The 24,357-nt window shown below is 41.6% G+C and overlaps 1 protein-coding gene across 2 annotated transcripts in view; it reads right to left on the reverse strand.

The window, feature by feature from the left end:
- Nucleotides 1-5,213: 5,213 nt before the first annotated feature.
- arhgef1b (Rho guanine nucleotide exchange factor (GEF) 1b) overlaps nt 5,214-24,357 on the reverse strand; it is a 155,108-nt gene continuing 135,964 nt past the window's right edge. Inside the window, exons 24-30 of one of the 2 annotated variants that reach the window (XM_061915057.1) lie at nt 23,494-23,601; nt 23,324-23,376; nt 23,097-23,240; nt 22,917-23,021; nt 19,508-19,677; nt 17,105-17,212; nt 5,214-13,412 (exon numbers count right to left, since the gene is read on the reverse strand). In XM_061915057.1, the coding sequence (XP_061771041.1) occupies nt 17,138-17,212; nt 19,508-19,677; nt 22,917-23,021; nt 23,097-23,240; nt 23,324-23,376; nt 23,494-23,601 (655 nt within the window). In that variant the 3' untranslated portion in view covers nt 5,214-13,412; nt 17,105-17,137. Of the gene's footprint in view, nt 13,413-17,104; nt 17,213-19,507; nt 19,681-22,916; nt 23,022-23,096; nt 23,241-23,323; nt 23,377-23,493; nt 23,602-24,357 lie in introns of both variants that reach the window. The other variant, XM_061915056.1, reaches the window with a different exon arrangement.

The raw sequence follows: 24,357 nt of genomic DNA on the forward strand, positions 1-24,357 counted from the left end.
TTTCCTTGCACGTGTTGGTCAAAGATATGGAGAACCTTCTGGTGAGAAATATGTACAAAACCCAAAACCAGTGAAGTTGGCATGTTGTGTATTCCGTAAATAAAAACAGAATCCTTTTCTACTTATATTCAATTGAATAGACTCCAAAGACAAGATACTTAATGTCCCAACTGAGAAACATATATATTTTCTGCAAATATTCATTAATTTAGAATTTAATGGCAGCAACGCATTGTTGTAACACCTGGCTTGGCATTGTCTTGCAGAAATAAGCAGGGGCGTCCATGATAACGTTGCTTTCGCTTTGCATAGTAGTTTTAACTTGCACTTACAGATGTAGCGACAAACTGTAGCTACTGGCATTGGTTTTCTGAAGTGTTCATGTAGTGATATCCTTTACACACTGATGTCGGTTTTTGATGCAGTAGCACTGCCTGAGGGATCCAAGGTCACGGGCGTTCAATGTTGGTATCCGGCCTTGCAGTGATCTCTCTGGATAATCTGAACCATTTGATGATACTACGGACCGTAGATGGTGAAATCCCTAAATTCCTTGCAATAGCTCGTTTAGAAATGTTCTTGAACAATTTGCTGAAGCATTTGTTGACAAAGTGTTGACCCTCGCCCTGTCCTTGTTTGTGAACGACTGAGCATTTCATGGAAGATGCTTTTATACCCAATCACGGCACCCACCTGTTCCCAATTAGCCTGCACACCTGTGGGATGTTCCAAATAAGTGTTTGATGAGCATTCCTCAACTTTTTCAGTCTTTTTTGCCACTTGTGCCAGCTTTTTCGAAACATGTTGCAGCCTTCAAATTCCAAATGAGCTAATACTTGCAAAATCTCGTCTTTGCAGTGGATTCAATTAAATAAAAGTTGAAAAGGAAACACCCCTATTCTATCACAGATGTTGACTTTTCAACTTTGCACCTACAACAGTCCAGATGGTTCTTTCCCTCTTTGGTCCGGAGGACACAACGTCCACTGTTTCCAAAAACAATTGGAAATGTGGACTTTCAGACCTCAGAACACTTTTTCACTTCGCATCAATCCATCTTAGATGATCTCGGGCCCGGCGAAGCCAGGGGAGTTTCTGGGTGTTGTTGATAAATGGCTTTGGCTTTGCACAGTAGAGTTTTAACTTGCGCCTACAGATGTAGCGACAAACTGTATTTACTGACAGTGGTTTTCTGAAGTGTTCCTGAGCCCATGTGGTGATATCCTTTACACACTGATGTCGCTTTTTGATGCAGTACCACCTAAGGGATCGAAGGTCCGTAAAATCGTCGCTTATGTACAGTGATTTCTCCAGATTCTCTGAACCTTTTGAATATATTACCGAGTGTAGATGGTGAAATCTCTAAATTCCTTGCAATAGCTGGTTGAGAAATGTTGTTCTTAAACTGTTGGACAATCACGTATTTCTTCACAAAGTGGTGACCCTCGCCCCGTCTTAGTTTGGGAATGACTGAGAATTTTAAGGAAGCTTCTTTTATACCAAATTATGGCTCCCAATTAGCCTTTTCATCTGTGGGACGCTCCAAATAAGTGTTTGATGAGCATTCCTCTAATTTCTCAGTCTTTTTTGCCACTTGTGCCAGCTTTTTTGAAACATGTCGCAGGCATTAAATTTCAAATGAGCTCATATTTGCAAAAAAAACTAAGTTTTCCAGTTTGAACATTAAGTATCTTGTCTTTGTAGTCTATTCAATTGAATATTAGTTTAAAATCGATTTGAAAATCATTGTATTCTGTTTTTATTTACCATTTATACAACGTGCCAACTTCACCGGTTTTGAGTTTTGTAAATATTGTCGTCATTTTTATGATGTGCGGCAGCAAACTTCTTTTTACGCTTGTGAGTCAAAAGTGTAAACACAAAAGTGACATGTGTTGACGTATCTTGGAATATAAGTTCCAGTATATGAATTGTAAATATAACAAGTACAATTACAACCAAAAACTACATTCTATATTTAACTTAAACAATTTTTTTTCTTATAAATGTACGGAAAATGTAGTTTTACACCTTTATTAACGTATAAGATATACTTTCTGTCAGCCAATCAGCAAATGTAATCATGAAATGTTATATCTGTATTTTTAAAAATAATATTGTATACTTCCATCTATCCATTTTCTACTGTTTGTCCCTTTTGGGGTCACTGGGGGTGCTGAGACTATCTCAGCTGCATTCGTATATATCATTTTTCAAAATAAATGTATTTTTTTTTTACTTTTTCTCAGCTAACAAACAAAATGGTGACAATACATCAAAAAAATATTTTTGCTATGTCAAGTTAACTTTTTTTGTTGTTGTGGAAAAAGTGAGGGACATGTTCAACCAAACTCTTTACAAAACTGTCAGAGCATCATTAAAGTTAACGTATTAATGTTTTATTGTCTTTTTTTTTTAACTTAATACAGGGTCTATCACAGGGGTGTCCAAACTTTTTCCACTAAGGGCCGCAGACTAAAATATTAAAGTATGCGGGGGCAATTTTGATATTTTTCTTTTTTAAAAGCAATAAAATAGTTGTTTTTTTTACCTTTATGGCTTTCCTCAAGTTTGGTCCCCGGTTTCCGGAAGGGTCTCAGTCATAAAAATGTTAGAAATAAGTCATAATTTATTACTTTTTTCATTCAACACTTGACTCTCAAGATCAACTTCAGGTCTGTCTGTCGTTATAACATTTATTTTAATTTAGTTTTTTATGTTTAAGGCCTTTACGTAAAAAACATTATTTATATGGCAAACAAACAAACACAAACTTTGTAACATTTTCCCCCAAAACATTTCAAAGTGGAATATTTGAGGTGAAGTAATTGGAACCCTAAATAGGTCAATAATTCATAACAATAAAGTGTTGAAAACAAGCCAAATGCGTATTTATATATTTTTACTTTTAACGCTTAAGTCTGTAGATCTCTTGATTATAAGATTTTATAATTTTTTTCGTACTTTGTTTGCTTGATGCCCTTTTTGAGAAAGGAAATTTGTGTCGCACAAAATATGCAATATTATTGTTATAGTTTGCAAGGGGAGTGACGGCAAACGGACACTAGGTGGCAGTAGTGTACAGAGATGTATTATATATATAATACTACTACTAATAATAATTAAAGCTGCAAGCAGCGTTGGTCGGGTCTGCCTTTGGCCGCTGCCAAGCCCTGGTCTAAGTCAGACCTACGTAGAGGTCTTTGTTTCATGTCTCTACGACATTCCTAACAGAAGTTACAAGCAGTTTTGTCTGGGTTTTTTCCTAGGGGGCGCTAGAGCGCAATTTAGACTTTTGGGGTTTGGTTTTTTATCAGATGGCAATTTTCGCCAGTCCTGATGCGTGTGTAAAATTTGGTGAGTTTTGAAGCATGTTAAGGGGGTCAAATTACAGATCGGCGTTTCTGGATGTTGTTGATAAATGGCTTTCGCTTTGCATAGTAGAGCTTTAACTTGCACTTTGAAGCATTTTAAGGGGTTCAAATTACAGCTCAAAGAGGCAAAAATGACATTTTTTAGGAAACTTTGCGCAGGGGTTCTTTGAAGGCGCGTAAAATCAAAACCGGAGCAGTAATCAAAACTTTGTTGGATAGTTTTAATCAAAAGGGTTCAATCTCTCTCCTGTGCGAGTTTGAAGCCGAAACGACAAACGCACTCGGAGGAGTTTACGTTTGAAAAAGGTGACGGGTTTTTACAAAACTTTTATTTTGAAGGGGTAATTTTTAACTTCCTGTTGATTTTTGCCGAAGGATGTCAATTATCTAAATGTAGGTCTAAGTGAGACCTACATAGAAGTTTTTGTTTCATGTCTTTCCGGCATTCCTACCAGAAGTTACAAGCAGTTTTGTCTGTGTTTTCTTCCTCGAAGCAGTTTTTGCTGTGTTTTGATCAAAAATTGCACAACAGGGCAATTTTGAGTTTTTTTTGTTAGTTTTTTTCATTAGATCGCAATTTCTGCAAGTCCTGATGTGTGTGCCAAGTTTGGTGAGTTTTGCAGCATTTTAAGGGGGTCAAATTTCAGCTCAAAGAGGCAAAAATTGAACTTTTTGCAAAAATTTTGTTTTGAAGGGCTTTTTTCCAACTTCCTGTTGATTTTTACCCTAGAAGGTAGAATTATGAAATGTAGGTCTAAGTTAGACCCATGTGACAGTTTTTGTTTCATGTCTGTACGACATTCCTAACGGAAGTTACAAGCAGTCTGTTTTTCTTTCCTTCCTAGGGGGCGCTAGCGCGCAATTTTGATTTTTCTGGTTTGGCTCCCTAATAAGTTGGGAAAGCATGCCAGACCGATGTGTGTGTCAAATTTGGTGAGTTTTGAAGCATGTTAAGGGGGTCAAATTACAGCGCATAGGTGCGGACCCTAATAAACAATACTAATAAACCATAGAATGGTGTGTGTCAAAAATCCAAGAGTGTGTATGGTGTAAGACTATGTGAAGTATTTAATTGGAGCGTTTTACCAGAAGTGTTGGAGATGCGGTGCTGTCAGACAAGGGCAAGGCAGGCAGGATTGTTCAGGGGAGGAAACAGGGTCGAGTCGTCGTAGTCCGGGGGCGAGCGAAGAGTCAGTCCAGATCCGGGGAAACGGAAGGGAAACACTGCGGAAAACACGGGAGAACAAACAAGGATGTCAGAACACGAGGGAAAAGGTGCAGAGAGCGAGAGAACATGAGCCTTACGGTATCCGATTAGAGAACTAAGTTCCCGCGCCGATCCTTGGGTCCACTGGTCCTTTACTGAGCATGCCCTCATGAGCACCAGGTGAGCAGATTGGAAAACGAGTGCAGGCTTGTCGCTGCGTGGACGTGCTGTCAGCGGGTCCTCTGGGTGCAACCGAAGCGGAGGAAGACGCCGACTGCTCGTGTGTCACAACAATTATCCCCCCCAAAATATTTGAAAGTGAAATAGTTCCAGTGAAGTGTTTGAAGCCTTCAGCAGGTCAATAACAGTACGCATGGCAACTTTTTCTTGTTACATGTCATTATTTACTCTTTTATGTTTTACCTTTTTGTTATAGTATTTTTTTGAATGGGCCAGGGGCCCTTAACAAATTAGCTGGGGGCCACAAATGGCCCTCGGGCCGCACTCTGTTCGACCCCGGATCAGATTACTTCAACTTCCATTCGTTCTTATTGGCAAACGTGTACCACATTTTTAAAGTCAGATGTGTCAACAACAAAAAAAGGTAATTGGTTAAAAACAGCAAACAGATGTCCTCATTTCCCCAATTTATTAAAAAAAAAAGGAACTAAAAAAACAACGTACCACAATCTTTGATTTCTTTAAGTACACATCAATAAACAGCCTTGATAAAATCACAACCCAAAATACACAGAATATTTCTCACTTGCATATTGTTTGCTAATACATCGCGACAGGGTTGAAGCCTACATGGCAAAGAGCGGTGTCTTATTTTGAAAATCCCACGCCAGGAAGCTGCTGAATAAGGTCTAATGCGAGCCATTGTGTCACATTAGAAGGAATATTTATATTTAATATCTGCTTGTTTTTTTTATCGACTCGACGGCTCCCTAGCAGGGAAGTGCTTGACATAAATAAAACATTTCATCTTATCAGCTCATTTGGACCGAGAGAGCGAGACAGAGCAAAGCGTCTTAAATACTTTTTTTTTTTCCTAATTAACATTTTTTTTTAATTGTCATTGTAAGTTAGTTTTCTTTTGCCCTTTAACTCCCCGATATAAGAAATATTGTTCAATGGAGTATTGCAGACATTCTCCGTCTCTTCCATCCATCCATTTTCTACCGCTTTCTCCCTTACGGGGTCGCTGGCGCCTATCTCAGCTACAATCGGGCGGAAGGCGGGGTACACCCTGGACAAGTCACCACCTCATCGCAGGGCCAACACAGATAGACAGACAACATATTTATATATTTGTTTTGGGGGGATAAAAGACAACTATTTTGGGGCGGCATAGCTCGGTTGGTAGAGCGGCCGTGCCAGCAACTTGAGGGTTGCAGGTTCGATTCCCGCATCTGCCATCCTAGTCACTGCCGTTGTGTCCTTGGGCAACAAGACACTTTACCCACCTGCTCCCAGTGCCACCCACACTGCTTTAAATGTAACTTAGATATTGGGTTTCACTATGTAAAGCAATTTGAGTCACTAGAGAAAAAGCGCTATATAAATATAATTCACTTCACTTCACCCACCTGTTCTCAATTAGCCTGCACACCTGTGGGATGCTCCAAATAAATGTTTGATGGGCATTCCTCAACTTTTCCAGTCTTTTTTGCCACTTGTGCCAGCTTTTTTGAAACATGTTGCAGCCATCAAATTCCCAATGAGCTAATACTTGCAAAATCTCGTCTTTGCAGTCGAATTCAATTAAATAAAAGTTGAAAAAGAAACACCCCTATTCCATCACAGATGCTGACTTTTCAACTTTGCACCTACAACAGTCCACATGGTTCTTTCCCTCTTTGGTCCACTGTTTCCAAAACCAATTGGAAATGTGGACTTTCAGACCTCAGAACACTTTTTCACTTCGCATGAGTCCATCTTAGATGATCTCGGGCCCGGCAAAGCCAGGGCAGTTTCTGGGTGTTGTTGATAAATGGGTTTTGCTTTGCATAGTAGAGTTTTAACTTGCGCCTACGGATGTAGCGACAAACTGTATTTACTGACAGTGGTTTTCTGAAGTGTTCCTGAGCCCATGTGGTGATATCCTTTACACACCGATGTCGGTTTTTGATGCAGTACCACCTAAGGGATCGAAGGTCCGTAAAATCGTCGCTTACGTGCAGTGATTTCTCCAGATTCTCTGAACCTTTTGAATATATTACCGAGTGTAGATGGTGAAATCTCTAAATTCCTTGCAATAGCTGGTTGAGAAATGTTGTTCTTAAACTGTTGGACAATCACGTATTTCTTCACAAAGTGGTGACCCTCGCCCCGTCTTAGTTTGGGAATGACTGAGAATTTTAAGTAAGCTTCTTTTATACCAAATTATGGCTCCCAATTAGCCCGTTCATCTCTGGGACGCTCCAAATAAGTGTTTGATGAGCATTCCTCCAAGTTCTCAGTCTTTTTTGCCACTTGTGCCAGCTTTTTTGAAACATGTCGCAGGCATTACATTTTAAATGAGCTCATATTTGCTAAAAAACAAAGTTTTCCAGTTTGAACATGAAGTATCTCCCAGTGCCACCCACACTGCTTTAAATGTAACTTAGATATTGGGTTTCACTATGTAAAGCAATTTGAGTCAATAGAGAAAAGCGCTATATAAATATAATTCACAAATTCACATTTTGGCAAAAGTAATGGGACGGTGGTGTCTAAACTTTTGACCTGCTCCGTAAATCAAATGATAATTATGCAACTTTTCTTAATGCGTGTACAACACAATAAAACATGTCTTCTAATATCATTTTTACAACAAAACATCATAGTGAGTGCGTCCCATATTACACATGTTTGAACTGTCTTTTGGAAAATGTCTTTTTTAAAATTGTACGTGTTTTTTGTCGACTCTGGCAGTCTGACTTTGCTTCAGTGACATTTAAGATGTGACTGAACATTTACTGTCATTTTTTTTTTTTTTATTCGGACAAATAAACCACAAGGTGGCGCCGTTGTCAAACAAGTGACATTTCTCGATACAACTTCGGGGCGTTTAGCCGCATCGTCGCAAAATTTGGTCGGCACCATCGGGGGATGGACGTGCACGCCTGTGTCGGATTTGAGCGGGATTGGTTGGAAAACATGGTCGCCGTCCAACAAAACGGATTTAACCTTGATGGCGATGATTTGCCGGTAACTCATGGAGCATTTTTCTGATAATTAGAAAATGTCTGTTTGCATTTCGACCCTCAACCTGCAGCAGGGGGCGCCACAAATTAATTCATACTGGGATTCTCAAACTGTGGTACGCCAAGCAAATATTTAAACACAGTGTAACTGTTCAAAAAATATTAATTCCAATACATTTTGTTTATTTTGATGACTATTTACATTGCAGATTGTCACTGAAGGCATCAAAACTATGAATGAACACAGTTTGTTATGAACTTAACAAAAAAAAGGTGAAATTACCGTAAACATGTTTTATATTCTAGTTTCTTCAAAATAGCCACCCTTTGCTCCGAATACTTTTTCGCACATTCTCTCGATGGGATTCAAGAGGTCGTCACCTGAAATAGTTCTCACTTCACAGGTGCGCTTGAAGCTCATCGAGAGAATGCCAAGAGTGTGCAATGTAGTAAGAAGAAACTAGAATATAAAACATGTTTTCAGTTTTTTCACATTTTTTTGTCTTAAGTACATAACTCCATGTGTTCATTTATAGTTTTGATGCCTTCAGCGACAATCTGCAATGTAAATAGTCATAAAAATAAAGAAAACGCATTGAATGAGGAGCAGGTGGAGTCCAAACTTTTGACCTGTGCTGTAATATTTGTCGAATTACGCCTCTGCCTTGTTTTTAATGAACACTTAGGCCTGCTACGCTACTGCATTATAATGTTGGTCGCTATTTTCTGAGTTTGAGAAGCACTGTCTTTGTTGGTGGTAAGCATAAAATCCAAACAAATTTGCTATCATCCATCCATCCGATTTTTCTACCGCTTATTCCCTTTGGGGTCGCCGGTGCCTATCTCAGCTACAATCGGGCGGAAGGCGGGGTACACCCTGGACAAGTCGCCACCTCGCCGCAGAATTTGCTATCAAGTTTGGTCATTTTGGCATATTTTATATTTTTTCTTTACAAGGGTAATTTTTGGAGATGAATCTCGTACTGAAGCCCTTTAGGGAAAACTGGAATGCTGTTGATCCAATCCCAACGAGAACAAAACCATCAATAAACTAATATTGGCGTTATCAGGACTCGTTAAATGCCCTTCCCTAATTTTTGCTATTTTTGTTGTTGTAGTTTGGCGACGGTAAAGAGCTGGCAAGCAATAACAACAAGCACTATAATGATAATAATAATAAACTTAAAGGCCTACTGAAAGCCACTACTAGCCACCACACAGTCTGATAGTTTATATATCAATGATGAAATATTAACATTGCAACACATGCTCTCTTTTCATCGCATAATTACACAGTATTTTGGACATCTGTGTTGCTGAATCTTTTGCAATTTGCTCAATAAATAATGGAGACGTCAAAGAAGAATGCTGTTGGATCGCAGCTGACTTTAGCAACCAAAACACAGCCGGTGTTTCTTTGTTGTGAAGCTTTAACACAGAGCGGTCAAGCGGACATGTTTCTCTACATCAACCAGCATGTTTTTGGATGGGAAAATTGTGATATTAAGTCGGCTCTTACCAGAGACTTCAGTGGATTAGGCGACCTCATCCTGCAGCTCAGAAAAGGGCAGCTATGATCTTGGCTCCTTGGCTTCTCTTAGAGACACTGGCGTTCACCGCAGCCATCCGACTTTCAGGTATGACTTTATATCCATCCATTTCCTACCGCTTATTCCCTTTTGGGGTGGCGGGGGGTGCTGGCGCCTATCTCAGCTACAATCGGGTGGAAGGCGGGGTACACCCTGGACAAGTCCCCACCTCACCGCAGGGCCAACACAGATAATCTCACTTAAACGCTATTAACACAATAAATTGATAAGGGATTTTCCAGAACTATCCAAGTAAATGTGTCTAATAACATCTGAATCGCTCCCAAAGCTGTCGACTTTTTCTTTTTCTTTCTAGTGCTTCACTCTAACTTTCCTCATCCACGAATCTTTCATCCTCTTTCAAATTAATGGGAAAATCGTCGCTTTCTCGGTCCGAATTGCTGTTACTGCTGGTGGCCATGATTGTAAACAATGTTCAGATGTGAGGAGCTCCACAACCCGTGACGTCACGCGCACATCGTCTGCTACTTCCTGTAGAGGCAAGGCTTTTTTATTAGCAACCAAAAGTTACGAACTTTATCATCGATGTTCTCTACTGAATCCTTTCAGCAAAAATATGGCAATATCGTGAAATGATCAAGTATGACACGTAGAATGGACCTGCTATCCCCGTTTAAATATTCAGTAGGCCTTTAATTAACTGCACGTTTTGGTCCTGCATGCAAGCTCGGCCTCGGTTGAAGAGATTATATTGTCACACACGCGACTGTGGGGTACACCCTGGACAAGTCGCCACCTCATCGCAGGGCCAACACAGATAATCTCACTAAAATACTATTAACACAATAAGTTGATAAGGGATTTTCCAGAATTATCCAAGTAAATGTGTCTAATTACATCTGAAACTCTACCACTGCCGCCAACTGGCGCCGTCGCCTTTTCTTTTCTTTTTTAGTGCTTCACTCTAACTTTCCTCATCAACGAATCTTTCATCCTCCTTCAAATTAATGGGAAAATCGTCGCTTTCTCGGTCAGAATCGCTCTCGCTGCTGGTGGCCATAATTGTAAACAATGTTCAGATGTGAGGAGCTCCACAACCCGTGACGTCACGCGCACATCGTCTGCTACTTCCGGTACAGGCAAGGCTTTTTTATTAGCGACCAAAAGTTGCCAACTTAATCGGCGATGTTCTCTACTGAATCCTTTCAGCAAAAATATGGCAATATGGCGAAATGATCAAGTATGACACATAGAATGGACCTGCTATCCCCGTTTAAATAAGAACATATCATTTCAGTAGGCCTTTAATTAACTGCATGTTTTGGTCCTGCATGCAAGCTCGGCCTCGGTTGAAGAGATTATATTGTCACACACGCGACTGCGGGGTACACCCTGGACAATTCGCCACCTCACCGCAGGGCCAACACAAATAATCTCACTAAAATACTATTAACACAATAAATTGATAAGGGATTTTCCAGAATTATCCAAGTAAATGTGTCTAATTATATCTGAAACTATACCACTGCCGCTACCTGGCGCCGTCGCCTTTTGTTTTTTTTAGTGCTTCACTCTAACTTTCCTCATCCACAAATCTTTCATCGTCTTTCAAATTAATTGGGAAATCGTCGCTTCTTCGGTCCGAATTGCTGTGACTGCGGGTGGCCATGATTATAAACAATGTTCAGATGTGAGGAGCTCCTCAACCCGTGACGTCACGCGCACATCGTCTGCTACTTCCGGTACAGGCAAGGCTTTTTTATTAGCAACCAAAAGTTGCCAACTTAATCGGCGATGTTCTCTACTGAATCCTTTCAGCAAAAATATGGCAATATCGCGAAATGATCAAGTATGACACATAGAATGGACCTGCTATCCCCGTTTAAATATTCAGTAGGCCTTTAATTAACTACACGTTTTGGTCCTGCATGCAAGCTCGGCCTCAGTTGAAGAGATTATATTGTCACACACGCGACTGTGGGGTACACCCTGGACAAGTCGCCACCTCACCGCAGGGCCAACACAGATAATCTCACTAAAATACTATTAACACAATAAGTTGATAAGGGATTTTCCAGAATTATCCAAGTAAATGTGTCTAATTACATCTGAATCTCTACCACTGCCGCCACCTGGCGCCGTCGCCTTTTCTTTTCTTTTTTAGTGCTTCACTCTAACTTTCCTCATCCACGAATCTTTCATCCTCCTTCAAATTAATGGGAAAATCGTCGCTTTCTCGGTCCGAATCGCTCTCGCTGCTGGTGGCCATAATTGTAAACAATATTCAGATGTGAGGAGCTCCACAACCCGTGATGTCACGCGCACATCGTCTGCTACTTCCGGTACAGGCAAGGCTTTTTTATTAGCGACCAAAAGTTGCCAACTTAATCGCCGATGTTCTCTACTAAATCTTTTAAGCAAAAATATGGCAATATGGCGAAATGATCAAGTATGACACATAGAATGGACCTGCTATCCCCGTTTAAATAAGAACATCTCATTTCAGTAGGCCTTTAATTAACTGCCTGTTTTGGTCCTGCATGCAAGCTCGGCCTCGGTTGAAGAGATTATATTGTCACACACGCGACTGCGGGGTACACCCTGGACAAGTCGCCACCTCACCGCAGGGCCAACACAGATAATCTCACTAAAATACTATTAACACAATAAGTTGATAAGGGATTTTCCAGAATTATCCAAGTAAATGTGTCTAATTACATCTGAAACTCTACCACTGCCGCCACCTGGCGCCGTCGCCTTTTGTTTTTTTTAGTGCTTCACTCTAACTTTCCTCATTCACAAATCTTTCATCGTCTTTCAAATTAATTGGGAAATCGTCGCTTCATCGGTCCGAATTGCTGTTACTGCGGGTGGCCATGATTATAAACATTGTTCAGATGTGAGAAGCTCCACAACCCGTGACGTCACGCGCACATCGTCTGCTACTTCCTGTACAGGCAAGGCTTTTTTATTAGCAACCAAAAGTTGCCAACTTTATCGTCGATGTTGTCTTCTAAATCCTTTCAGCAAAAATATGGCAATATCGCGAAATGATCAAGTACGCTATCCCCTTTTAAATAAGAACATCTCATTTCAGTAGGCCTTTAATTAACTGCACGTTTTGGTCCTGCATGCAAGCTCGGCCTCGCTTGAAGAGATTATATTGTCACACACGCGACTGCGGGGTAAAAATAAAGCAGTCTTTCCGCGCCCACCTTTAAGCCAATGGCAGCACTGAGCCCCTCCAGTGAATCATTAGTTACTGTAACTATCTACTGTATGTTAACTACCTACCGTACGCTCACATTTATTCCTACACTCTAAATCTCACCGACTCGCTACGTGCGTGGCCGCTGCTGCCCGCCTGCTTCACCTCCTATTTTAGCCTTCGTCTCTCGGCGAGGAGGCCCAGTGCTCCAGGAGGCCACTGCACCCCAAAAAAGGAATAAATAACAGTAAATACAAACAGCAAGTCTCCAATATTAACAGGTTTTTCCTGCGACTATTTATAAATGTTTTTCCTAGTGACTTCCTTATTACAATAAAAAAAAGAAAAAAGTAACACACCTATGCACGTGTCGCCTTGAAAAACTACTGAGGGATTGCCTAAAAGTGTGTTTTGCACCACGGCAAAAGTGTTCTGTTGCATTTTGGCATAGAAATAACAGCAGGGAGGCTTTGCGAAGGCAACCTGGTTGTGTTGCGTTTGACAACAAGGTTGTGCATACGCGTGTTACAGCAAATAACTACATCTTATGAAGGCAGCATGTCTCGCAGAGTATTGCTTGTTTTTGGCACCCGGGAAAGAAAAACAACATCACGGTCGCTTTTTCTTCGTCTTCTTTGTAATCCTCTATCAAGCGTACGCACACACACACACACACCCACGCACGCACGCACGCACGCACGCACGCACGCACCACACACACACCCGCACGCACGCACGCACGCACGCACCCACATCCCACGTTCTATCAGTGAAGCACTGCACTGGCCGCAAAAAAAACGATTTTCCTCGACAGCGTTTTCTTTTGAAGGCAGAGCTTGAGGAAGTTCCTTGAAAGCACTCCAAACCAGCACGGGCAGAAGTCTACAAAAGGAGAGAGACAAGGTCAATAATCATAGTCAATTAAGGACTACTAACAACATTGTTAACATTTCTAGCGGTTAACCAACTTTTCGAAGCACAGACACACGCAAAACCACGTTTGAATGTGTTCTCACACCCCTTTGAAAAAGTAGTAGAGTGGAAAAGCAATATTGTGAACCTCTGAGGCGGGGGTCAGCAACCTTTTTGAAAGCAAGAGCTACTTCTTGGGTACTGATTAATGCGGAAGGGCTACCAGTTTGATACACACTTAAATAAAAGGCCAGAAATAGCCAATTTGCTCAATTTACCTTTAACTCTATGTTATGATAAATAATGAACAATATTATCTTTGTGGAAACACTGATCATCTTAATGATTTCTCACAATAAATATATATAAAAACAGATCAATATAAAAAAAAGGGTATTTCATTTTTTTTCCTTCTACGGAAGGTTTTTTGTAGAGAATAAATGATGAAAAAAACACTTCAGTGAACGGTTTAAAAGAGGAGAAAACACAAAAAAAATGAAGATTACATTTTGAAACATAGTTTATCTTCAATTTCCACTCTTTAAAATTCAAAATTCAACCGAAAAAAAGAAGAGAAAAACTAGCTAATTCAAATCTTTTTGAAAAAATAAAAAAAATTATTCATGGAACATAATTAGTAATTTTTTCTGATTAAGATTAATTTTTATAATTTTGATGACATGTTTTAAATAGGTTAAAATCCAATCTGCACTTTGTTAGAATATATAACAAATTGGACCAAGCTATATTTCTCCATCCATCCATCTTCTTCCGCTTATCCGAGGTCGGGTCGCGGGGGCAACAGCCTAAGCAGGGAAGCCCAGACTTCCCTCTCCCCAGCCACTTCGTCTAGCTCTTCCCGGGGGATCCCGAGGCGTTCCCAGGCCAGCCGGGAGACATAGTCTTCCCAACGTGTCCTGGGTCTTCCCCGGTCGGACGTGCCCTAAACATCTCCCTAGGGAGGCGTTCGGGTGGCATCCTGACCAGATGCCCGAACCACCTCATCTGGCTCCTCTCCATGTGGAGGAGCAGCGGCTTTACGTTGAGTTCCTCCCGGATGGCAGAGCTTCTCACCCTATCTCTAAGGGAGAGACCCAAACTCATTTGGGCCGCTTGTACCCGTGATCTTATCCTTTCGGTCATGACCCAAAGCTCATGACCATAGGTGAGGATGGGAACGTAGATCGACCGGTAAATTGAGAGCTTTGCCTTCCGGCTCAGCTCCTTCTTCACCACAATGGATCGATACAACGTCCGCATTACTGAATTATATAGAAACAGATAAATATATTTTAAAAAAAAGGGTATTTCTGCCTGTCATTCTGTCGTACATTTTTTTTCCTTTAATGGAAGGTTTTTTTGGAGAGAATAAATGATGAAAAACCACTTAATTGAACGGTTTAAAAGAGAAAAAAACACGAAAAAAATTAAAATTTAATTTTTAAACATAGTTTATCTTCAATTTACAAAATTCAAAATTTAACCGAAAAAAAGAAGAGAAAAACTAGCTAATTCAAATCTTTTTGAAAAAATAAAGAAAAATAATTTATGGAACATCATTAGTCATTTTTCCTGATTAAGATTAATTTTTAGAATTTTGATGACATGTTTTAAATAGGTTAAAATCCAATCTGCACTTTGTTGGAATATATAACAAATTGGACCAAGCTAAATTTCTAACAAAGACAAAACATTATTTCTTCTAGATTTTCCAAAACAAAAATTTTAAAAGACTTTGAAATAAGATTTCAATTTGATTCTATAGATTTTCTAGATTTGCCAGAATATTTTTTTTTAATTTTACTCATAATAAGTTTGAAGAAATATTTCACAAATATTCTTCGTCGAAAAAACAGAAGCTAAAATTAAGAATTACATTCAAATGTATTTATTATTCTTTAGAATAAAAAAAAATAAAAAACATTGATTTAAATTGTCAGGAAAGAAGAGGAAGGAATTTAAAAGGTAAAAAGGTATATGTGTTTAAAAATCCTAAAATCATTTTTAAGCTTGTATTTTTTCTCTAAAATTGTCTTTCTGAAAGTTATAAGAAGCAAAGTAAAAAAAAAAAATGAATTTATTTAAACAAGTGAAGACCAAGTCTTTAAAATATTTTCTTGGATTTTCAATTTCTATTTGAGTTTTGTCTCTCTTAGAATTAAAAATCTCCAGCAAAGCGAGACCAGCTTGCTAGTAAATAAATAAAGTTTAAAAAATAGAGGCAGCTCACTGGTAAGTGCTGCTATTTGAGCTATTTTCAGAACAGGCCAGCGGGCGACTCATCTGGTCCTTACGGGCGACTGCACAATCCATCAAGCGGTGTGGCTTCATAACTTACCAAAGTCGTACTAAAATATTTTGATAGATTTCAGAGCGCCGTGGGTAATGTTCCACACTTTCAATGGAACATATAATGTGTTGGTGTTGTTTACTTGAGTCATACTGCAGTCTACCCACATCTCTTATACCGCAATGAACCCAAAATACCTTAAAATAAGTATATTATCACAAATAAGTGCACTTTTCTTGGTAGAAAAAAACAAATATGAAACCTTTTTTCTCAATATGTTGAAGAATATTCTTAAATTATGACTTAATTGATTGATTGGGAATTGAGATTGATTGAGAATCAGCACCTCCAAGTCCGAGTCCATGGTTCTCGCCCGGAAAAGGGTGGAGTGCCATCTCCGGGTTGGGGAGGAGACCCTGCCCCAAGTGGAGGAGTTCAAGTACCTAGGAGTCTTGTTCACGAGTGAGGGAAGAGTGGATCGTGAGATCGACAGGCGGATCGGTGCGGCGTCTTCAGTAATGCGGGCGTTGTACCGATCCGTTGTGGTGAAGAAGGAGCTGAGCCGGAAGGCAAAGCTCTCAATTTACCAATCGATCTACGTTCCCATCCTCACCTATGGTCATGAGCTTTGGGTCATGACCGAAAGGATAAGATCACGGGTACAAGCGGCCGAAATGAGTTTGGGTCTCTCCCTTAGAGATAGGGTGAGAAGCTCTGCCATCCGGGAGGAACTCAAAGTAAAGCCGCTGCTCCTCCACATGGAGAGGAGCCAGATGAGGTGGTTCGGGCATCTGGTCAGGATGCCACCCGAACGCCTCCCTGGGGAGGTGTTTAGGGCACGTCCAACCGGGGAAGACCCAGGTCACGTTGGGAAGACTATGTCTCCCGGCTGGCCTGGGAACGCCTCGGGATCCCCCGGGAAGAGCTAGACAAAGTGGCTGGGGAGAGGGAAGTCTGGGCTTCCCTGCTTAGGCTGCTGCCCCCGCGACCCGACCTCGGATAAGCGGAAGATGATGGATGGATGGATGGATAATGGAGGTTTTTAAATGTTTTAGAATAGAGGGACTCCTCGAGGCTTCATTGTAAGCGCACTTTTGATCACATTTACAGTATTTACTCGTTAGAATGCATAAAGCTAGAAAACGTGTGGTTGTCTGACGTAAGAGTTGTGAATAATAGGCAAAATCCCCCCAAAAAGTGCAGTTCACCTTAAAAGCTTCTATCATGCCATGCTTGCTTGCTTACCATGAATTGATTAACAAGTTTTAAAAACTTATTGGGGTGTTACCATTTAGTGGTCAATTGTACGGAATATGTACTGTACTGTGCAATCTACTAATACAAGTTTCAGTCAATCGATCAATACTCCCACCTAGTGGCCAGCAGGGGACGTGGTGGTGGCGTCTCAGGCAAAGTTACCGCCCTCCAGGGAGAACTTGGACAGGGCCTCTTGCAGCCTGTGGTGATCTTCTTCTACCGTCTGTAACACATGAAAAGCACCATGATGAGAGGCAACAACACACACAAAGACGGAGACACAAAGAACCCTCTGAAGTGGGACATAATAACCTTTTTCAGACAATTTCACAAGGCAATCTTCAGCAGTAATAACTGCGTTAAAGGCCAACTGAAGTGAGATGTTCTTATTTAAACGGGGATAGCAGGTCCATTCTATGTGTTATACTTGATCATTTCGCCATATTGCCATATTTTTGCTGAAAGGATTTAGTAGAGAACATCCACGATAAAGTTTGCAACTTTTAGTCGCTAATAAAAAAGCCTTGCCTGTACCGGAAGTAGCAGACGATGTGCGCGTGACGTCACGGGTTGTGGAGCTCCTCACATCTGAACATTGTTTACAATCATGGCCACCAGAAGCCAGAGCGATTCGGACTGAGAAAGTGATGATTTCCCCATTAATTTCAGCTAGGATGAAATATTTGTGGATGAGGAAAGTGAGAGTGAAGGACTAGAAAAAAAAAGGCGAGGGCAGTGGGAGCGATTCCGATATTATTAGACACATTTACTAGGATCATTCTGGAAAATCCCTTATCTGCTTATTGTGTTAATAAACGGGTTGTACTTGTATAGCGCTTTTCTACCTTCAAGGTACTCAAAGCGCTTTGACACTACTTCCACATTTACCCATTCACACACACATTCACACACTGATGGAGGGAGCTGCCAGGCAAGGCGCTAACCAGCACCCATCAGGAGCAAGGGTGAAGTGTCTTGCTCAGAACACAATGGACGTGACGAGGTTGGTACTAGGTGGGGATTGAACCAAGGACCCTCGGGTCGCGCACAGCCACTCTCTCCCACTGCGCCACGCCGTCCCTAATAGTGTTAATAGTGTTTTAGTGAGACTATATGGTACCTGAAAGTAGGAGGGGTGTGGCCGCGGGTGTGGTGACCGACAGTGTCTCCGGTGGGAGGAGGTAAAAGAGTCCGCAGCTGCAGGAGGACGCAAGCTCCGCTCATGTCTACAGTAAGAGCCGAGTTATTACCACAATTTTCTCACCGAAACCTCCCGGTCGCGCACAGCCAGTCTCTCCCACTGCGCCACGCCATCCCTAATAGTGTTAAGTGTTTTAGTGAGACTATATGGTACCTGAAAGTAGGAGGGGTGTGGCCACGGGTGTGGTGACCGACAGTGTCCCCGGTGGGAGGAGGTAAGAGAGTCCTTAGCTGCAGGAGGACGCAAGCTCCGCTCATGTCTACAGTAAGAGCCGACTTATTACCACAATTTTCTCACCGAAACCTGCCAGTTGACATGTGGTCGGGATCCATGTTCGCTTGACCGCTCTGTTCCATAGTAAAGCTGTGGGGCGGTATAGCTCGGTTGGTAGAGTGGCCGTGCCAGCTACTTGAGGGTTGCAGGTTTGATTCCCGCTTCCGCCATCCTAGTCACTGCCGTTGTGTCCTTGGGCAAGACACTTTACCCACGTGCTCCCAGTGCCACCCACACTGGTTTAAATGTAACTTAGATATTGGGTTTCACTATGTAAAGCGCTTTGAGTCACTAGAGAAAAGTGCTATATAAATATAATTCACTTATCTGCTATTGTGTTGCTAGTGTTTTAGTGATATTAAATAGTACCTGAAATTAGAGGGGTGTGGCCACAGGTGACGCCAGAGTTTCTGAGGAAAGTCACGCAGCAGCATGGACGGCGTAAGCTCCGCTGATCTCCGGTAAGAGGCGACTTTATACCACGATTTTCTCACCGAAAACTGCCGGCTGACATTTAGTCGGGATCCATGTTCGCTTGACCACTCTGTTCCATAGTAAAGCTTCACCTCTGGGAATTTTAAACAAGGAAACACCGGCTGTGGTTGTGTGGCTAAAGGCTAAAGCTTCCCCCCTCATCTTTCTTCTTTGATGTCTCCATTATTCATTGAACAAATTGCAAAAGACTCAGCAACACAGATGTCCAGAATACTGTGGAATTATGCGATTAAAGCACACGACTTATAGCTTGGATCGGGCTGGAAAAAAAATGTCCGCTGCAATCCGAGACGTCACGCGCACACGTCATAATACCAACATTTTCAACAGTATACTGTATAATTAAAAATTGTAATTTAGTAAAGTAAAGCGGCCGTATTGGCATGTGTTGCAATGTTAATATTTCATCATTGATATATAAACTATCAGACTGCGTGGTCGCTAGTAGTGGCTTTCAGTAGAACCTTTAAATACTTTTCTAGCCACCATGTCTTCTTTCTTTCCAGGCTTCTCGCTGAAAATATCTCCAGTCCGGTCACCCGACCTCACCTGGAGTCTCTTTATTTGCGCCTCCAGACTGAGGAGACTTCGGCACACTTCCGCCAACCTCTCGTGGGACAGAACCAGCCGGGCGCTCTCTGCAGGGAGGCCGTCTTCGTCCTTTTTCGCTCCTCCGCCTTCCTTCTCCTCCTCCAGGCCTCGCTCTGAGGCCTGACCTTCTTCTGAGGACAGGAACAGTCCATTAGAGTGATTCTGGCCAGTCAAGTCACATTTTTGATGGCACTCACAAGACACGTTGGACAAATAAATGGCAGTTTCTGACCTCTGATTACTGTTATTCTGGATTTTTCTCAAGCTGCTGCACCTTACCTGAAGTCTTCGAGCGCCTTTGACAGAAAACTTGCCTCATATTTTCAATTTCCTCATCTCAATTCCTCCCCTAACCAGTTATTTTATATAATATCAAGAAATTGTGGGGCGGTATAGCTCGGTTGGCTTGAGGGTTCCAGGTTCGATCCCCGCTTCCGCCATCCGAGTCCCTGCCGTTGTGTCCTTGGGCAAGACACTCTACCCGCCTTCTCCCAGTGCCACCCACACTGCTTTAAATGTAAATTAGATGTTGGGTTTCACTATGTAAAGTGATCCGAGTCACTAGAGAAAAGCGCTATATAAATACGATTCACTTCACTTCATAACCAACACCTTGGAACAAAAATAATCTCATGAAAATAAAGTCATAAAATGACTTTAAAGTCAAAATAGCAGAAACATTTTTGCATTTATTATGTTTATTTTATTTTACAAGTGGTGTTATACAATAATGATAATTATAATACATATATTAAATAATATTTTATGATATCGCACACAGCAGCAGTTGTGTTAATAATTCTGTGGAAATGTCAGTTATAGTGCTGTCAAACAATTATATATATTTAGGGTCCACAGGCCCATTGCAAAGGACTCCTTTGCAATGGGTCAAGGACCCTATTGAAACTGTAAGGTTTTATTATTATTCGGGTCCGCAGGCCCATTGCAAAGGACTCCAAAGGAGTCCTTTGCAATGGGCCAAGGACCCTATTGAAACTGTAAGGTTTTATTATTATTAGGGTCCGCAGGCCCATTGCAAAGGACTCCAAAGGAAACTGTAAGGTTTTATTATTATTCTTTATTATTATTATTCCGCACCTTCGCACCCCAATTTGACCCCCTTAACATGCTTCAAAACTCACCAAACTTGGCACACACATCAGTACTGGCAAAAATTGCGATCTAATGAAAAAACCAAACCCGAAAATTAAAAAATGCGCTCTAGCGCAATTTTTGAATAAAACAAAGGACTCCAAAGGAGTCCTTTGCAATGGGCCTAGGACCCTATTGAAACTGCAAGGTTTTATTATTATTCTTTATTATTATTATTCCGCACCTTCGCACCCCAATTTGACCCCCTTAACATGCTTCAAAACTCACCAAACTTGGCACACACATCAGTACTGGCAAAAATTGCGATCTAATGAAAAAACCAAACCCGAAAATTAAAAAATGCGCTCTAGCGCAATTTTTGAATAAAACACAGAAAAAACTGCTCCTAGGAAGAGATAACAGACAAAACTGCTTGTAACTTCCAGTAGGATTGTCGGACAGACACGAAACAAAAACCTCTATGTAGGTCTCACTTAGACTTACAATTTAATATTTGACATCCTGCAGCAAAAATCAACAGGAAGTTAAAAATTACCCCTTCAAAATAAAAGTTTTGTAAACACCCGTCACCTTTTTTCACACGTTATCTCCTCTGAGTGCGTTTGTCGTTTCGGCTTCAAACTCGCACAAGAGAGAGTTTGAACCCTTCTGATTAAAAGTATAGAACAGAGTTTTGATTATTGTGCCGGTTTTGATTTTACGCGCCTTCAAAGAACCCCTGCGCAAAGTCTCCTAAAAAATGTCATTTTTGCTACTTTTTGCTGTAATTTGACCCCCTTAAAATGCTTCAAAGTGCTAGTTAAAGCTCTACTTTGCCAAGCAAAAGCTATTTATCAACAACATCCAGAAACCCCAATCTCTAATTTGACCCCCTTAACATGCTTCAAAACTCACCAAATTTTACAAACACATCAGGACTGGCAAAAATTGCCATCTAATAAAAAAAAAAAACCCTAAAAATTTGAATTGCGCTCTAGCTCCCCCTAGGATAAAACACAGATACAACTGCTTGTAAGTTCTTTTAGAAATGTCGTAAAGACATGAAACAAAAACCTCTATGTTGGTCTGACTTAGACCAGGGCTTGAGGAGCGGCGGCAGCAGCCAAAGGCGGACCCGACCAACGCTGCTTGCAGCTTTAATTGAAATTAAATTTTCTTTTATTTATTTAATTCAACTTTTTTTAAATTACCTTTTTTAAAAATAATCAACATTTTGAATTTACTACAAGTAAAGTGAAGTGAATTATATTTATATAGCGCTTTTTCTCAAGTGACTCAAAGCGCTTTACATAGTGAAACCCAATATCTAAGTTACATTTAAAGCAGTGTGGGTGGCACTGGGAGCAGGTGGGTAAAGTGTCTTGCCCAAGGACACAACGGCAGTGACTAGGATGGCGGAAGCGGGAATCGAACCTGCAACCCTCAAGTTGCTGGCACGGCCACTCTACCAACCGAGCTATAACGCCCCAAATTAATTTCTTGAAATATTTGTCGTAATTTTGGTTATTATAATACATCTATAAAATAATATTTTATGATATTGAGTGTGAATATTGTCTGTCTATCTGTGTTGACCCTGCGATGAGGTGGCGACTTGTCCAGGGTGTACCCCGCCTTGTAGTTGAGATAGGCGCCAGCGCCCCCTGTGACCCCGAAAGGGAATAAGCGGTAGAAAATGGATGGATGGATATTGCACACAGAAGCAGTTGTGTTAATAATTATGTGGAAATGTCAGTTATAGTGCTGTCAAACAATTATATATATTTTAAATAAAATGTTCTTTTATTTATTTAATTTAACTTTTTTTTAATTACCTTTTTTAAAAATAATTAATCAAAATTTTGAATTTACTACAAGTGAAGTGAAGTGAATTATATTTATATAGCGCTTTTCTCTAGTGACTCAAAGCGCTTTACATAGTGAAACCCAATATCTAAGTTACATTTAAAGCAGTGTGGGTGGCACTGGGAGCAGGTGGGTAAAGTGTCTTGTTGCCCAAGGACACAACGGCAGTGACTAGGATGGCGGAAGCGGGAATCGAACCTGCAACCCTCAAGTTGCTGGCACGGCCACTCTACCAACCGAGCTATGAAGCCCCAAAAGAATTTCTATATTTCATGACACACTATTTGTATGTAATATGGCTTTTAAATTTTTGCGGCTCCAGACATGTTTGTTTTTGTATTTTTGGTCCAATATGGCTTTTCAACTTTTTAGATTGCCGACCCCTGATCGAGAAGAAAAACCCCAATACCTGTTGATTGACAGCTATACATTTCGAGACTGGGCTCATCTCCGTTCTCCTCCTCCGGGTCCGACAGACTGATGCTTCCAACCAGCAGCCTTTTCAGCATCGTGACTGACAGAAGAAGACGTGTTCAGCGACGATGCAGCGGTAAAAAGTAAAAACAGCACCAGGAGGACGCAGGCTCACCTTCACCCAAAGCGTTGGCGGCCACCTTCTCGTGATCGCTGTTGGAGTGGCCCAGTAAGTCGAAGCCTTTGTCCGACAGGAAGTCGATCAGCGAGTGCCTTGGATCGGATGATTTGTCATCCGTCAAGCTGTCCTTGTCTCGATCTGCCAGCGCAAGACCAGAGAATCGAACCAAAACACAACAGGCCAACAATGCAGACTGCCATTGAGGTGTCAAGCTGTCTCACCGCCGCTACTTTTCAAACCGCCGTTCTCCGTGGGGCTCGGGGGGGCCGTCAGCCTGACAGGAGAAAGAAAGGGACACTTTCAGATGAGTGACGGATGGACACACACACACACACACACACACACACACACACACACACACACACACACACACACACACACACACACTTACCCTGGGTGACTGAACGAAGCTCCTCCGCCTCCAGGGGGCAGCGTCGGCCTCATGGGCGTCACGCTCTTCTTCAGATCATCCACGGCCGACTTGATCACATTAGTCCACCTGTTATAAAGACACACACACACACACACACACACCCACACACACACACACACACACACATATATATATTATATTAGAAATACAAATATAATGTATGTACTAGGGTTGTACGGTGTGGAGAGGCGCAGCCGGCGAACGAGCAGTGGGGCAGGACACGCTGGAGCTCGGCCCAAGATGGCGGCAAAGAGGCGGAGGATGCGGCCGGGAGCGATACCGCAATTGAGTCACTTTGCCCACATAGTAAGTCTCACCTTAAAACTCATCTGTATACTCTAGCCTTTAAATAGACCTCCTTTTTAGACCAGTTGATCTGCCGCTTCTTTTCTTTTTTCTCCTATGTCCCCCCCCCTCCCTTCTGGAGGGGGTCCGGTCCGATGACCATGGATGAAGTACTGGCTGTCCAGAGTCGAGACCCAGGATGGACCGCTCGCCTGTGTATCGGTTGGGGACATCTCTACGCTGCTGATCCGCCTCCGCTTGAGATGGTTTCCTGTGGACGGGACTCTCGCTGCTGTCTTGGATCCGCTTTGAACTGAACTCTCGCGGCTGTGTTGGAGCCACTATGGATTGAACTTTCACAGTATCATGTTAGACCCGCTCGACATCCATTGCTTTCGGTCCCCTAGAGGGGGGGGGGGGGTTGCCCACATCTGAGGTCCTCTCCAAGGTTTCTCATAGTCAGCATTGTCACTGGCGTCCCACTGGATGTGAATTCTCCCTGCCCACTGGGTGTGAGTTTTCCTTGCCCTTTTGTGG

Source organism: Nerophis ophidion, linkage group LG11 (genome assembly GCF_033978795.1).
Source record: "Nerophis ophidion isolate RoL-2023_Sa linkage group LG11, RoL_Noph_v1.0, whole genome shotgun sequence".
Classification (NCBI taxonomy): domain Eukaryota; kingdom Metazoa; phylum Chordata; class Actinopteri; order Syngnathiformes; family Syngnathidae; genus Nerophis; species Nerophis ophidion.